General features: G+C 40.6%; 1 protein-coding gene across 2 annotated transcripts in view; it reads left to right on the top strand.

The window, feature by feature from the left end:
• NPSR1 (neuropeptide S receptor 1) overlaps positions 1 to 13911 on the top strand; it is a 58343-nt gene extending 44432 nt beyond the window's left edge. The window contains exons 6-9 of one of the 2 annotated variants that reach the window (XM_048299164.1): positions 8417 to 8493; positions 9173 to 9262; positions 11373 to 11553; positions 11676 to 11863. In XM_048299164.1, the coding sequence (XP_048155121.1) occupies positions 8417 to 8493; positions 9173 to 9262; positions 11373 to 11553; positions 11676 to 11769 (442 nt within the window). In that variant the 3' untranslated portion in view covers positions 11770 to 11863. Of the gene's footprint in view, positions 1 to 8416; positions 8494 to 9172; positions 9263 to 11372; positions 11554 to 11675 lie in introns of both variants that reach the window. The other variant, XM_048299169.1, reaches the window with a different exon arrangement.
• Positions 13912 to 14359: the final 448 nt, after the last annotated feature.

Below are 14359 nucleotides of genomic sequence, written 5' to 3'. Positions count from 1 at the left end.
ACTCATTCATTACAATTTCATTTCCATACCTGCTGTATAGCTGCTTTGGTTTTTATCACATAATACACGGGTCGTTGTACTTGCCCTGGGTGTTCTCCGTGTGGTATTAACTGCCAGAAACACTTTCTCTGAATCTCTAAGTGTGTCCACTTATCTCCACAGCTTCAGGCTTGAAAGATATTTTTATAAACCCAGTATGAATATTTATCCATTATTACAAAAGATAATTTTAATAGAAGAACAGGAAACTACACTTAGCGCTAATTAAACTAAAATTAACTTGAAGTGCTCTCAAGCTTCACAGTACTCGACAAGTGTTCCTTCACCAGGACTGGAAAGAAATCTCCAAGCATGGAAGCTGCCAACCACTCCTAAAATATGAACAAATGTAATTCTTCCTGTTTTGTAACAGGAAACCTAAGCTGCAGATATTTGAGCCTGATTTGCCCCTAATCCCAAAGACAATCTGCAGAACCTGTATTAAACTGAGGTCAACCAATACTGCAGACTGTGCTTCGTGATCAGTAAAGTTTATCACCTCCCTCTAGGGCACTGCCATTAACTCCATTAAACAGAAATTAACTAGCCACGAGGAGCCACCAATGCAAAAGAGCAGTCAAAATCAGATGTGGAAGGGGAGTGAGGCTCCTTAACTGCCTCAAAGTGCTGCCAGTGGCAATAACATTTCTTCAAGCCTTCATTTTTCTTTCCCTTTTTTTCTCTTTCACTAGCAAGGTTACAATTGTATTTCTTTGTGTCCATCTCTTCTTGTTAGCAGCAAGAAAGACTTGCTGGGACTTCTTTTTCCCCCCGTAATTTGGTGACGGGCTGCTTGGACTCTGAGAGGGGAACTAAGTTTGCAGTGTGCCTTGGATTTATCTCTTGGTCCATCTGCTTTTCCAACAAGTTACGAGCCAGGAGTCTCACTTAGCTTCCTGCTTATTAGTACCCTGGGTGAGAGTGGGGTGTGCAGAGGCTGATCTTTTCTAGATGATGACAGGACTGACTACATAACCTAAATAAATGCCTGGAAGTTTATTACTGTTTTATCACAGAGATCAAGTTCTGCATCTTCTAATGGTAACAAGTCAATCTCTGATAGAATCAAAACCATGTGGTTCTTGAACTCATCTAGATGACTTTTTGATATGGACTCAAAATGGACCAGTGTTGCTCCCTGAGAAAAGGGATGATTTTTACACTTTGCTCACAACATGTCAGTTTGCTAAACCTTCCATTTTTGTGCTAGATTGCATAGACATAATAAAAAAAAAAAATCAAGAATGTTCTTCTTAAAGAAAGGACACAATGGCACAATGGCAAGAGAGGGAAAACTACTCCCAAGTTGTCCAATGGCTCTTCCTAGGTAGGATCATTTCTCTGTCTCTGAAAGCCAGCCTAGTTTTCAATATACAAAAAAAAATATTCTTGGTAATACGTAAATAAAAATGTGGGTAGATCTGCAGCCCAGCAGCAAAAGCAATAAACGTACACTGCACGGACAAAAAGCAATTTAACGGTGAAAAAAAATGGCACTAGAAAACTTTGAGGCTGGCTGTTACTGTGAAAGGGGCTCTTTTATGAGCTTTCTCAAATAGGTAGCAGTTGGGAAATTCTAGCCAGCATCTTAAGTGTTCTAGGAAATAAAACCCCACAGACTGCCCAGTTACAGTCATTCCATAGGTGTGTGAAACATCTCTTTCACACTCAAACATACAGATTTGCATGGTTTCTATTACAGACCAGCCACTCCTTTTACACACCATCTATACTTGTCTGGCAAGAAAAGGGAAGCTACATAGCAATAAATATTTCAGAGCTGTTGACATTATGCTCCCCTCCTCCCTGCCAAAGAAAGATATTCAAACCAGATCAGCTCTGTGATTTGCTTCACGGTAGATCCCCAGAAGCAAGAAGGTGATGAAGACATGAGAGGAAAGAGAAAGGCAGTGAAACTGGCATTTCATGTGATTGCCCTGACATCTGAGACATGAATAAAACATCCTAAAATTTTTGTGGCTTTAACCTTAAGCAACTTTTACACAAGAAGTTTATGGCAGGACAGGAACTGGCTTTGGAGCCAGGAGCAGCACAGTGTCCGTCACCTACCCAGAAACTTTCCTGGTTTCACTGTTTATTAACACAAATGCTCCTGTGTCCTTGCCAGAAGAAGTCAGATTTTTGACAGGTCCAAAGTGGTGTCTGGCACTGGAAAGAAGGAAAGGGAGTGGTGCAGGGAAGGATTTGTGCTGATTTACTTCTAGTTGTCAGTGATACTATTTTCTTCAGAACAGGGAGGATTGTCTAAAACCACAGAAAAAGAGGATTAGCATCAGGGCAAGTCAGCAGAGACATTATGAAAAAATGCCATGCAATTTGGAAGGAAATGGCTATTTTTTAGAACACCTTTTTTAAGTCTCAAGCATAAAAGTGAAGGTTGCAGCTTCCCAGCTGATGTATCTGTAAAACATCTGTCAACACAGCCTGAAGGTGTGACATCTGTTTCTTTAAAAGTTATTGGCAGTCCAGGAGTTTAAAGCTAATCCACCTGATGTGGCTGCAGCGTACAAATACTCTGGTAAGCGGTTTGTGGCTCAAGAACAGCAGGAATGTCTGTTAACATCTCCAGGGACTCAGTTTCTCTGTAAAAGTTTTGTTCCACTCAATACTTTCAGATGCCCAGGAGGTTTGATGACAAGCGAGATGCTATTTCATGAGGGTGAGAGAGATCACATACATCCCAGTTGTGGGTTACTCTGTCAAGAGATTATTTATAAAAATGAAAGGCAATATTTAATAAATGTAGGAAGGCATTTTGTGATTTTTTTTTTTACTTTAATGACCTTTAGCCAAAGATGTTATTCAAAAAATGCCACAGCATAACAATGGAGAGAAGATCCATAAATGTGCAACTGAAAAGCCAAGGATCAGTAGAAGAAGCCGTGAATACATATAAGCAGAAGCCAAGGCATATGCCACACTTAGTGAGGAAGCAAGGCAGGACGCACACAGGGAAAAAAATAAAACCTTTTCTGCAAGAATTCATATTGTTTGCGCAGCTACTTTATTTTCTCTGCTGAAGCACTCTGATTTAGCTGCCTGGCAGGTGTCTGACGCAATGTGGGACACTGGCTGGCGGAGTTAATTCTTAATTAGTTCTGCTGCCTGAATCTGCTGAAAACCTAACCTCTAGAGCAAAGCAGTTCACTGATGACAGCACTTTTTCTGGTGCTGCTCATCTGAAGTGCGTACAAAGGATAAAATCTTACTTTTCAGGTGCGGGACTTAATTCCACACTAGATATGCTGCTTTGGGTGAGCTGTTTTCACTTGTTACAGTCCAGACACCATCATCTTTTAAGCTTCTCTCATCCATCCCTCAGCTCTCTCAGTGGAGCTGATTTCACATGTTCCTGACAGCCTTCAACCAACTTGCAGGAGTTGTGTTATTCATAACACTGCAGCCCATGGAATGAATTATTTAGCTGATAACCTTATGCTTACTCTGGAAAACCCTTCCACTGACAAGCTAAACCCCCAGATGTGGTGTGAGCAAACTCTATAGATTCCAAGCCAAAACATGAACCAGAAGAAAACACCATTCTCTACCTCCCCACCCCGCTTTTTAAAAAAATGTATATATAGAAAGGTAATTTATTAAGAAAACTGCAAAAACCTGAAAGATTTTAATACTTCTGAGGTCTATTCCTACCACTTCTTCACAACTAGAGAATCAGCAATCAGTTATCAAAGAGCTTGTGGTTTTTCAGCAAGTTTTTTTATCTGATTATAATACCAATGAACAAGAACCGAATAATGAAAAGAAAAAGTAAAGCTATGATTTGTATTTTTAATCCAAGTGTGTGGATATCTTTGAGAGCTGAAAAAAGTGGAGAATATTTGTTCTTTTCATAGTAAAACTTCCCTTGTCCCCACTGTCTCAGTGTAGTACAGGAAGGGCCACAGATTCTGAGTCAAGTATTTCTTTACAGTGCTTAAAAATTGGACCTGTTCCCTCTTATTTACATTATTCTACCACTTCTTCTGCAGCTGATATTATAAACTGACTAAACCCCAGAAAACTCATAAAAAGTAATTAGGGAACCAGCAGTAATTAGTTCTCTCCTCTTCTGGGACAAGTGTCATCAGCTATAACCAAAGCCTTTTCTCCTACGCCGAAATACCCCAAGCAAAGCTCAAATGGTATCTGTGATGGTTGAAAACCTCTGGGGCACTGCTGAACAGAGGTTAAATATGGGTCAAATCAAGATTACACACTGCTCTCCTGTAAATATTTGCACCTGGGCCCCTCAGAACCTGTGATGGGGAGACAGAAGACTGGGTTTCTATTCTGCATTGCTGCTCTGTGCCAAAACATAATTATTTTCTGGCACTTGAGTATCCAGAAATTCAGAGTCTTTTAGCTGTTATTCATGATTGCTAAATATATTTTTTATATTTTAACATTATAAATATAATACATAGACATTTACCTAATATAATTGTAAACTCATGTTTTAAAAAAAAATTGCTAAAGCTCCTCTTGAAACACAGAGGGAAAAGATATCCATCTGCTGTTTAAAATCTAAACTCCAAAGAGAACATTTGCTTTGGAGCAGCTGAAAAACAATTAGACGAGAAAAAAAACAGAATCAGCTAAAATGAAAAATATGGAATTAAACCCAAGGCATTGCAATGAAATAAAAAATAGATTAAATAAAAGGTATTTCTCTGAATTAAATCAAATAAAGGGACTGGAAATACCATTAATAAAAATACTAAAGGTCATTTTTTGAACTAGATTCAGTGAGCCCATTCATTTTTGCCTGCGATTTCCATTTCTAAATAAAAACCTTAGATTTTCCACATATGTTCTAATATCTGCCCATCTCTTCACTTACCCATTACACGTGCCTGCAGTGGTTTGTTCAGATGAGGTTACTTTTCTCTTTAGACAAATAGTGCTGTAAATTAGCTACCATAAAACAAAGCAGATGCATCACTTTGCACAGATAATTTATAAGGAACAATAGGATGATAAATAGAACGGGGAGCTTAAGTGCACTTTTGCCACTCCTTTTACTAGAAAATACTGAGGCTGCGTGGGATGCTGTCATACTGCAATTATTTACTTTAAAAAAAATCAGTATTTAAAGAGTGGGCAGATCAATAATGCTTATGATTGTTAATATCAATACATAGATTTACCAGAACAAAGTTTATTAAAAAAAAAAAAAAAGTGGTCTATGAATTAAAATTAAAGATGGGGTGGGATTATTCACAGTTGCATTTGTATGACTAACCATGAGTTACATATTTACATGGATAAAAAGTGCTGTAATTACCAATGAGGCATATTAAACAGCACTATTAACTAACATCAGGTTATGATGAACATGCCTCTTAATTCTTTAGAATCTGGATCAAGCTAAATTGTTTTTGGAGATGCAAAGAGTTTAATTTCTGAGATACATCCATAATGTGAGCCATATTTTTGTGTTTTCCATATCTCGAGATATGCGTTTTATCAGGGTTAGAAAAATCATCACATTTTCAGATCAAAAGCATGTCCTTTCTATCCTGCAGTCTTCAAAGCCTGAGCAGCTACTTTTCAGAATGGCTTGGATGAGTTTTTCATCCAGCTTTGACTTTTCCACCGCACTTACAGACACAAAGAAGCCTGACAGCATCTGGACCTAAAGAACTGCACGTCCCATCTCCCAGTGCTTTCAGTGGAGACAAGGGCAAACAGCATGCAGGCATATTACATGGGTTGGAAAAAGAGGTTTGTGGCAATGTGTACCACATGCTTTTACACCTTGGCATTATATAATTACATATAATTATATAATACAGTGAAGGCTGAGCAGTTCAACATCCAGAGGAAGGGAACAGAGATTAGAATATGGTTGGAATGGTGCAGAGTATTGCCAAACACTCCTCTGAATACCGGTTTGTCATCTGTTCCCTGCTACTCTTTTCTCATCTGCCACTTTATTTTTCTAGTGAGAATTTCTTTGAGATTTGACCAACCTCTTCATCCTCCTCCAGCCGCCTTTCCCAAGAAGGAAAGGAGCTACAAATATATTCTGTAAAAAGGCTTATTTTCCCTTGTAAGAAAAATACTTCTCTTCCATAAGCGCCCTCTTTTTACTTTTGTGGCTTTGAAACATACATGTAGTTGCCTGTTATGATCCCATGCTTTAGGAGACACGTTTCTGGAAATTCCAGTTTCTTTGCTGCATGCCACCATTTCTGGGGAAAAAAAAAACAGCTTAGGCACTACTATGAACTGGAGTCCCAGAGAGATCAAATCATAAATGAATAACTGTGGCTGGCACAAGATTTGCTCAGAAGTTTACCAAGCATGACAAGTGACTCGTCTTTCCTGACATCCACCCTGAGCAGCTTTACACCACCTCCGGTCCACTCCTGATAAGGAAGGCTCCAGTGGCTTCAGCTGCACAGAAACGAAAGGTGAACAGAGGCAAAAACACCCACACAGATCCACTATGTTGGCGGTACTTTATAAGATGCTGGATGAAAACAAGAATTCAACTTTCCTCTGGAGTTCTAAAAATTAAGGTTTCAAATGAATCAGCATGTAATCTCACATGTGAAATGCCAACGAAGAAGACAGATGCTGTAACTGTATCTGGCAAAAGACATGCCGCTACCAGACTCTGCAGCCAAGAGGGCAGGAATTCTGGGGTCAAAGGGAAAGCAAGTGAGAAGCCTGGCTTCATAATTCAATCCTTATGGCATTTGGCTGAAAGTAAGGAGTCTGAATATTTTGACTACAGAGTTAGACTCCTTTATCCTGATGCTTAAGGAACTCTGAATATGTCCTGGTGGACAAAGGAAAATCTGCATCAGAGAGGACACTTTCAATTGCAAATAAAGAGGTCAGGCTAGAGCTGGCAGGATAGGAAGAAAATAGAAATAGGGCTTTTAAGAGCTGGCTGGAATTTTTTTTGAGATGACAACAATTATCATTATAATACATTCTGATTCATTGGAATAATCAAAGGTGAAATGATACGTAAATTTTCCACCATTGTCTGTAAAGATACAGAGAAACTCTCAAGTGTATGAGCTGTTAAATAAACAGGCTCTTGAAAAGCCAGGAGATAAAAGGAAAATGCTTAAATCAGCTGGGAGCCAAGCTGGACTTTTGAAGGGATTAAGGCGAGCAAATTGTAGTCCACGGCAGATGCATGCAAACCCCTCACCATGCAAGGATGCTACGGCTCTGCTGCACAGCCCTGACTGCACGTTGAATTTACAGCTCTCACCTACTAAGCCTGGAAACCAGATGGCTCAAACTTCCACAGAAAGGAAACCTCCAAACCTCCACAGCTTTTTGAGCACAAATACTGCCTTTGCAAGCATGTCAACAGTTAAGGGTGCTGTAGGAAAGACTCGTATATCAGTCTGAAAGTTCTAATAAGAATAATGCCTCTTCTGATAACAAAAATAAGCCACATAACAGTAAGATACATTTTTGCCTCTATAAAACACCCTGAAATTACGTCCTTCATTGCACCTTTTTCACATAAGGACCACTAAGGTTTATGACAATTAACATCATCAAGAAGAACATGGGTTCCAATAGCTCTTCAGCCTGAACTAATTATTTTTACCTATTCTATATTAAATCAATAGAAGACCAGACTGGTTACTGCATAGGGAAAGATAATAACTATACAAGGTCATTGTGTACTAGGGCAGTTTTTATCTTTCATACTGAAAGTATATAAACCTCCCTAAATACGCAAATTGTGGTGGAACTGGTTTTGAATCATCTAATTCTTCCCATTTATCTGACACTTCTGTCCTCTTGATTGCCACCACAGGACCCTGAGACCCAAAACTGAGCACTGCTGTATTTATTTGCATTTCTCATGGATCCTGCCCTCATCAAATTCCCCAGGGTGAAATTTTATTCACGAGCTTCATACCCACAATGTAGCAGCAAAATACAAGTGCATATACTGCAAAACCAGGTCCCTCCCTTGCTTCCCTCATCAGAGCTGGTGTTCCGGGGCTGATACTCAGATGGATTTGGCTTTGGCTAGCTCAAAATCACCAATGAGCTCTTGCCTGCGAGATTTTTGGCCAAATCACTGCATTCCTCTGAGCCTCAGATTTGACATCTACAAAGCCAGACAACCATAAGGACTTCCATGGTGAAAAGTCTTCAGATCTGCTTCTGAAAAATACTGTGGGAGAGTCATATCATATTTATTATTACTATTATTATTATTATTATTGTCATTTACTATTATTATTCCTATGCAGTCCCATCATCTCTGTGAACTCCTTACACATAGATGAGTGTGCTCTTAGAGCACAAATGACCAGGATGTCTGTTACATTTATTGTGCCTAATACCAGCAACTCTTCCCCTTCTGCAGCGTCATCTACTCAATTGTGATTCGAACCATCTGGGTGAAGAGCAAAGCTCAGGCTGTCATCATATCCAGCTGTCCTGGTGAGTCTCAGCACACCCATGACTCCAGCCTCACGATTCAATTCTGGCTGATTCCCACAAATCTGGGGGTGCTTGGACATGCAGTGTCACATAGGGCCCCACCACTGCACTGGGAATGGGGTTTCTGTATATGTTGATTCATAACTCATTTCTACATTATTTACCTTCTTTCCTTTGACACTAAATTCTCTTTAGAGACACAATAGGAAACATCTGTGAGAAAACGAACAAAAAGTAAAAACTACTTATTCCAGAGGTTAGAATTCCTGTTCCTAGAACTTTGTCCACTTCCAGAATAGTTTTTTTTCTAGCATATACTAAGCAACACATTTTCTGTGTTTTCACATGTCCTTGCAAGTTTGAATTTTGCTCAAGATCAGAAACTCCTGGCCACAGAAAGCTCTGAAATTATCTGAGTGTTCCATCCCAGGGCTATACATGCCTCAATGCTTCAGGAAGACCTACTCTGCTTACATTTCCCCTTTTTATTTTGGGTGGCTCAGGTTTTGATTGTTCAACTTGAGCAGACTTGCAAGTGTCCAAATTTCAGGAAATACTGAGATCCTGACTGACACCAGGGGAAGATGGGGCTGTGTATTCCTGTCCTGCCTGTCAAGGTACACTGACACATCCACACACCAGTCCTATTCTTTCACTAGCTGAACTGTTCTTTTCCCAGGTGGCAAAACCTCCACTGGCTACACCAGGCGTGGGTTCATATCCAGGGCGAAAGTGAAAGCGATCAAATACAGCATTGTAATTATCCTTGGTAAGTGAAAAGCCCCACAGCTGGTAGCTAGGGAGGATGCTGGCATTAGGAAGCTGCTTTTCCTCAGCAATCTCTATCATCAGCAGACAAAGTAGATGGCTTGGAGAAGGAGCTTTACTTAGACACCTATCTTGCCTTCTGATCTTGTCCTTCCTCTCTCTTCTAGCTGATACACTCCTATTTTAGGCATCTGACATAAGCCTTAAATGAAATTGGGTGCACAGCCCCTTGTGTGCATAAAGACATTAAAGAGTCAATGTCTAAAAGGAAAAAAGGAAGGAGTCATCTCTTTCCCATCCAGACTGCTGAAAGATTTGGCTACTGAGTTGTCTTTTAGGCTTAGAGACACTGTATGGCATGTGAGCTGCTGGGGTGGTGCAAGGGAGAGAAGAGGTCAGATGTGCAGCAATTGCATTTGATGTCACAGGTGTGTTGCCTGTTAAGATGAAAAGAATGAGCTCTCCTTTCCCAACTGGGCAGCAGATTACTTAGTGCAGGTGTTCTCTGTCTCCCAGGGAAATGACATTATTGTGATGCAATTAGGAGGCTGATATTCTATCTCAGTAAATAAGGGCAGCATCACACAGGGCCTGTGATTAGCTGCCAGAGACATGCAGGAAAGGAACTGAAGCTGTTTACTCCCAAGGGCTGACAGTCATCCCTTGACACTGAAATAGAGATAGCTCCTCTTTCCAACACTATGCAAAATTCAGATTGGAGAATATTGTGAGAACAGCCACTTGAGTAGCTTAGCTCACTGTCTAGTGCCAGCATCTGCACATGTGAGAGAGGCCAGTGTGATTCATACGGCTCATAAGCCCAAGAGCAGCTTCTCCATGTCTGAAATTTTCTGCATGGCAGTCAGAGAATGCTTTTGCCAGACACAGCTACTATTGCAAGGCCATCAGATGCTGAGAGTGGGCATGGATGCTCAGTATTTCAGCAGGTGTTAGGCACCCAGCATCTCTTGATGTACAAACAGATTGACACCTAACATCTATGGATTTTTTTAAAGCCACCTAAAGTTCTGCGTAGTCAGTGCTATGATCTACACTGACACTGTGTATTGCTATTTTGCATATATCTGTGCATAGACACCTCCTGTTTGGTTGTTTTAGAAAACAGGAGGGGAGCTTAACTCTTCCTTGCATTTTCAGTGAGCACTCAGCTAACTGCCAGCAAAGAAATTCTGATTAATGTGACAAGAAAGCGGGCACGAGGTCATTCTGCTGTCTCACCTGAGTCAGGATGCGATCATGTGTCTCATTTCACAATTACCTATATGTTTGCAACCCAGGTATTTATAGCTTAGTTGAGTGAACTGCCTGTCTCAACATTTCTATGTAAATCCTGAATCAAAAGCCTTTGTGAGAAGAGACGGCATAGAAATTTGTGAGGGACGGATTAATTCCCTATGCCTGCAAATAAAGCTAGATCTGTGGCCTTTTTTTCCCTATCACTTCTGAACAAAAGCAGAGGCTATGAGCAGTACAGTCGTCTTTTCGCTTCCTCAAATTCATCTCTCAAATGGCAAAACAGGAAATTAGGAGAATCTTCCTGCACACTCCATGTACACAGCACCTTCAGCTAGCATGCCAAATGTCATGTTGGTTTGCAGTAATGCAGTGTGAAGGAGTGTCATTCCTTGCTCCTGGGTGTCTGAAAACCTTATTTTAATAGGTGGCTGTGACAGGCAGCGCTGTCACGGAACAGCATTTTGGCTGTGTGTACATTTAGATTGGCTGCTCACTCCAGGGACCATTAAAAGAGCACTTCACTATAACTGATGATGCTTTAACTGGCTACCTATTTACCCTTTATGTGTTGTGTAGTGTTCAGAAGTGTCTCAATATGTCTAGAGGGAGCACTCTAAACACTTAGAGAAACACACGTAATATATTTTATAGGCATTAAAATAAAAATAAACACAAATAAAAGAACAATCTAATAACTATTCTCTTAAATAAGATCTTGAATGAGGAGAGGGGTTTTTTTTTTGTATGAACAGATATTTATGTGTTATGACAGTCTCTCCAAGAGTGTGTAATTACCTCCCTAAATTGCTAAACTATCCAATGTCAAGCTCTTCCTCTCTCTGTCTCTTCTGCAGCATTTGTTCTCTGTTGGAGCCCTTACTTTCTTTTTGATATCCTGGACAACTTCAACATACTCCCTGAGACCAAAGAGCGCTTCTACGCATCTGTGATTATTCAGAACCTGCCAGCCTTGAACAGTGCCATCAACCCCCTCATCTACTGCTTCTTCAGCAACAGCCTCTGCCCCCCTTTCGAGTATTGCTCCTTTACTGTCACTCTGACTACCCCTAAGAAGGGAGGGAACACATAAACACAGTCCCTAAACTGATTAACTATTTTTGACTCCTTTAATTCTGACCATTCTTTATTTTTTGTAGGGAAAGAAGAGCTCAAAGGCTGGGGGGAACTTTCCGGGACAGGAGCGATGGAAGGCAGGAGATGCAGGTCCTGTCCAAACCAGAATACATCTAGCACAGACAATGCTCTGCAAATCCACAGTGGCACCTGGACAGAGGAAAACAGAGGTCCCCAACAAGTGAAGTGGATGGGCACTGAATGGCAAGAGCTCTTGTGCACCCTATAGCACATATATTTTGGATGGGCACTGCAGCTTCATCAATTGCACACTGCCAGTGCCAAGCTCAGCATGGGGGTTTGCATGCCTCTGTTGCGAGGCTTCCTCTTGACCCTCTGTTTAAAGCAAGCTGTAATCTATGTGCTCCAAACAGCAAAAATAATTGTAAATGGTGTCTAGTAAGAGTCTTTTCTATTTTTCAGGAGTCACTAAAAGCCATCTACTGTACCATCTGGCTCATATAACTGATAGAGTGTTTACAAGTAATTACAGAGCAAGGACCCCAGTTAAAATGCAAACACAGGCACTTTTCCAATGAGAAGACACCATTGTCACTCTATGTAATTATATCTGTGTTTCATATAGAGCCACTTACAGAGATGTAGCCAGAGAAGAGGAGAATGAAGGGCTGGGATACTGCCTGCCATATCACCTAGCCCACCTTCTCAGCTCACACCAGCTGCATTGTCCCTGTAGCTCTTCCTCCCTTTCCAGTGTGATATTTCCCTGCTGTTCTGCCTTGGCACATCAGTGGCACCCCAGTGTCCCAGCAGGACTCACACTTGACACAGCCATTTATTTCTAGGCTACTAGTGAATGGTTCACCAGCCCCTCCCAGACCCCATGGTGCATCCCATGTGCAGATTCTTCCATGCTACTGTGGCAAAGGCCCTGAGCAATCTCTTCAGGATCCTATGGGGAGCTGCCATGCATGGCCATTAGCCAGTGCAGATCTATCTCACCACCCACAAGGCAGCATTTCCCTATCCTGTGCCCCCTGTAAATCATCCCTGTCACTTAAATCATGCAGGGAACCATATACATCTTTGCACAAACTCAGAGTTGGAAAAAGACTGAAATTAAACCATAGAGCTCAAATTACATTCAGAAAAAAATATCTGTTGATAGTCCAGTCTTGTAGGTTTCATTGTAGGTTTCACAGAGCACCGAAGGTCCAGTAGAGCTTTGCTGCAGAGTGCCCAGGCAGCTGGGCTTCCCCTTTCCCCAGCTCTCTGGGCATCCTCCTGCCACATTATTCCCAAATGTAAGGAAAAATTTCTCATGCAGGTGGGGGGGTGACATTAACTTCAATGTTCATTTTACGACAAGGGAGCTTGAAGTGTTTGTATTAAAAATGCACTCTAACCAGCTGTAGGGCAAGTGAGTTTGTTTCCTCTTGGTGAAAAAATTATTCTCACTTAAGCAGACTCAGTTTAAAAAGGGGCTTTTATTATTATGATCTTTTGCAATGAGTTTGTTCCCTGTAAAGCAAGAACTGAATAAAAGATATTTATAATTGCCTATATCACAAAAATACTTTTTCCTAAGTAGGAGATATATAAAATCATGGGGCTTTATGCTCTCAGGAAAATAAATAAGGTATCTCTTTTTATTACCATGAAGTTCTGTTGTTTAGACTCCATGTCTAAATTTTGCTACTGACTAATTAAAACTATGAATCTGCAGAAGCCTGTGTAGCAGCGACCTTGGATAGACTGTATGTAAGAACTAGACTATTTTTTCCCATGGGCATGTAATAACTTTCCTAAAATTGGACTCCTTGGTTTAAGCTTCACAGATTGTGTATTTTAACTTTCTCATCTGATACATGCACACTGGCTACCTACTTTTGAAAAATTAATGGAGTTTGTAGACTTAATACCCGGAAATCAGAGAACATTTCTGAGCAGCACTTTGATTTGCAAATGTAATATGACTCAATCCCACTAAAATTTACATAATATTCACTGGGGTCACCACATGAATTATCCCATCCATCTAAATTAAGCATATGCATGAGTTAATGTAGGACTCTGGACTGAAATAAAGTCATCATCCATTTATTTTCAAGGAAACAGCTTTTTGTTTCATCTGTTATTGTACTATCTACCATTTACAAGTTGTTCTTATCATTTTTCCTGTGGACATGATTGTGATGCCTTTCCTCATATCAGAATCTTTCCGTTTAAATGGCCTCACACTGCTTTTGTCTGCATCCCTTCCAAGTGGTTAAATACAGGAATAAATAATTTATCTTATTTTCTGTGCTGCTTTCTTACTGTGCAGGAGATGGCATTTTACTACTTTTTCTATTCTACACATCTTTTGTTGTGAAGCTGAATTTTTCAATTAGTCTGGGAAACACTTGCATGGTCCTCCTTTGTCTCTAGGGAGAGAGATTTAGGGAATTTCATCTGTCTCCAGCAGGTTTCTTATTCCATGTCTGCAACTCGCTCTACATCTGCTGACTGTTTAGCAGCTTAATGGGGCCAGAGTTGTTCTGACAGACCCCATGCTTAGGAGGAGGCAGCAAAAGTCAGTGTCAAGGTCTGATTGCCCAGAGAGGGAGTCTGAACACAACAAGAAGAGGGCACCCAGCTGGTTTGTCCGTGACAGCCCAGGAGGAGCTCTGGTTTTCAACATCTTTAACACTTCAAGAGGCATCTGTGAGATCCTTCTGACATTCCCACGGCCAGCAGAAATATT

The sequence above is a fragment of the Corvus hawaiiensis genome, chromosome 1, assembly GCF_020740725.1.
Source record: "Corvus hawaiiensis isolate bCorHaw1 chromosome 1, bCorHaw1.pri.cur, whole genome shotgun sequence".
Taxonomy (NCBI): domain Eukaryota; kingdom Metazoa; phylum Chordata; class Aves; order Passeriformes; family Corvidae; genus Corvus; species Corvus hawaiiensis.
This window is presented reverse-complemented; position numbering and strand designations above follow the sequence as displayed.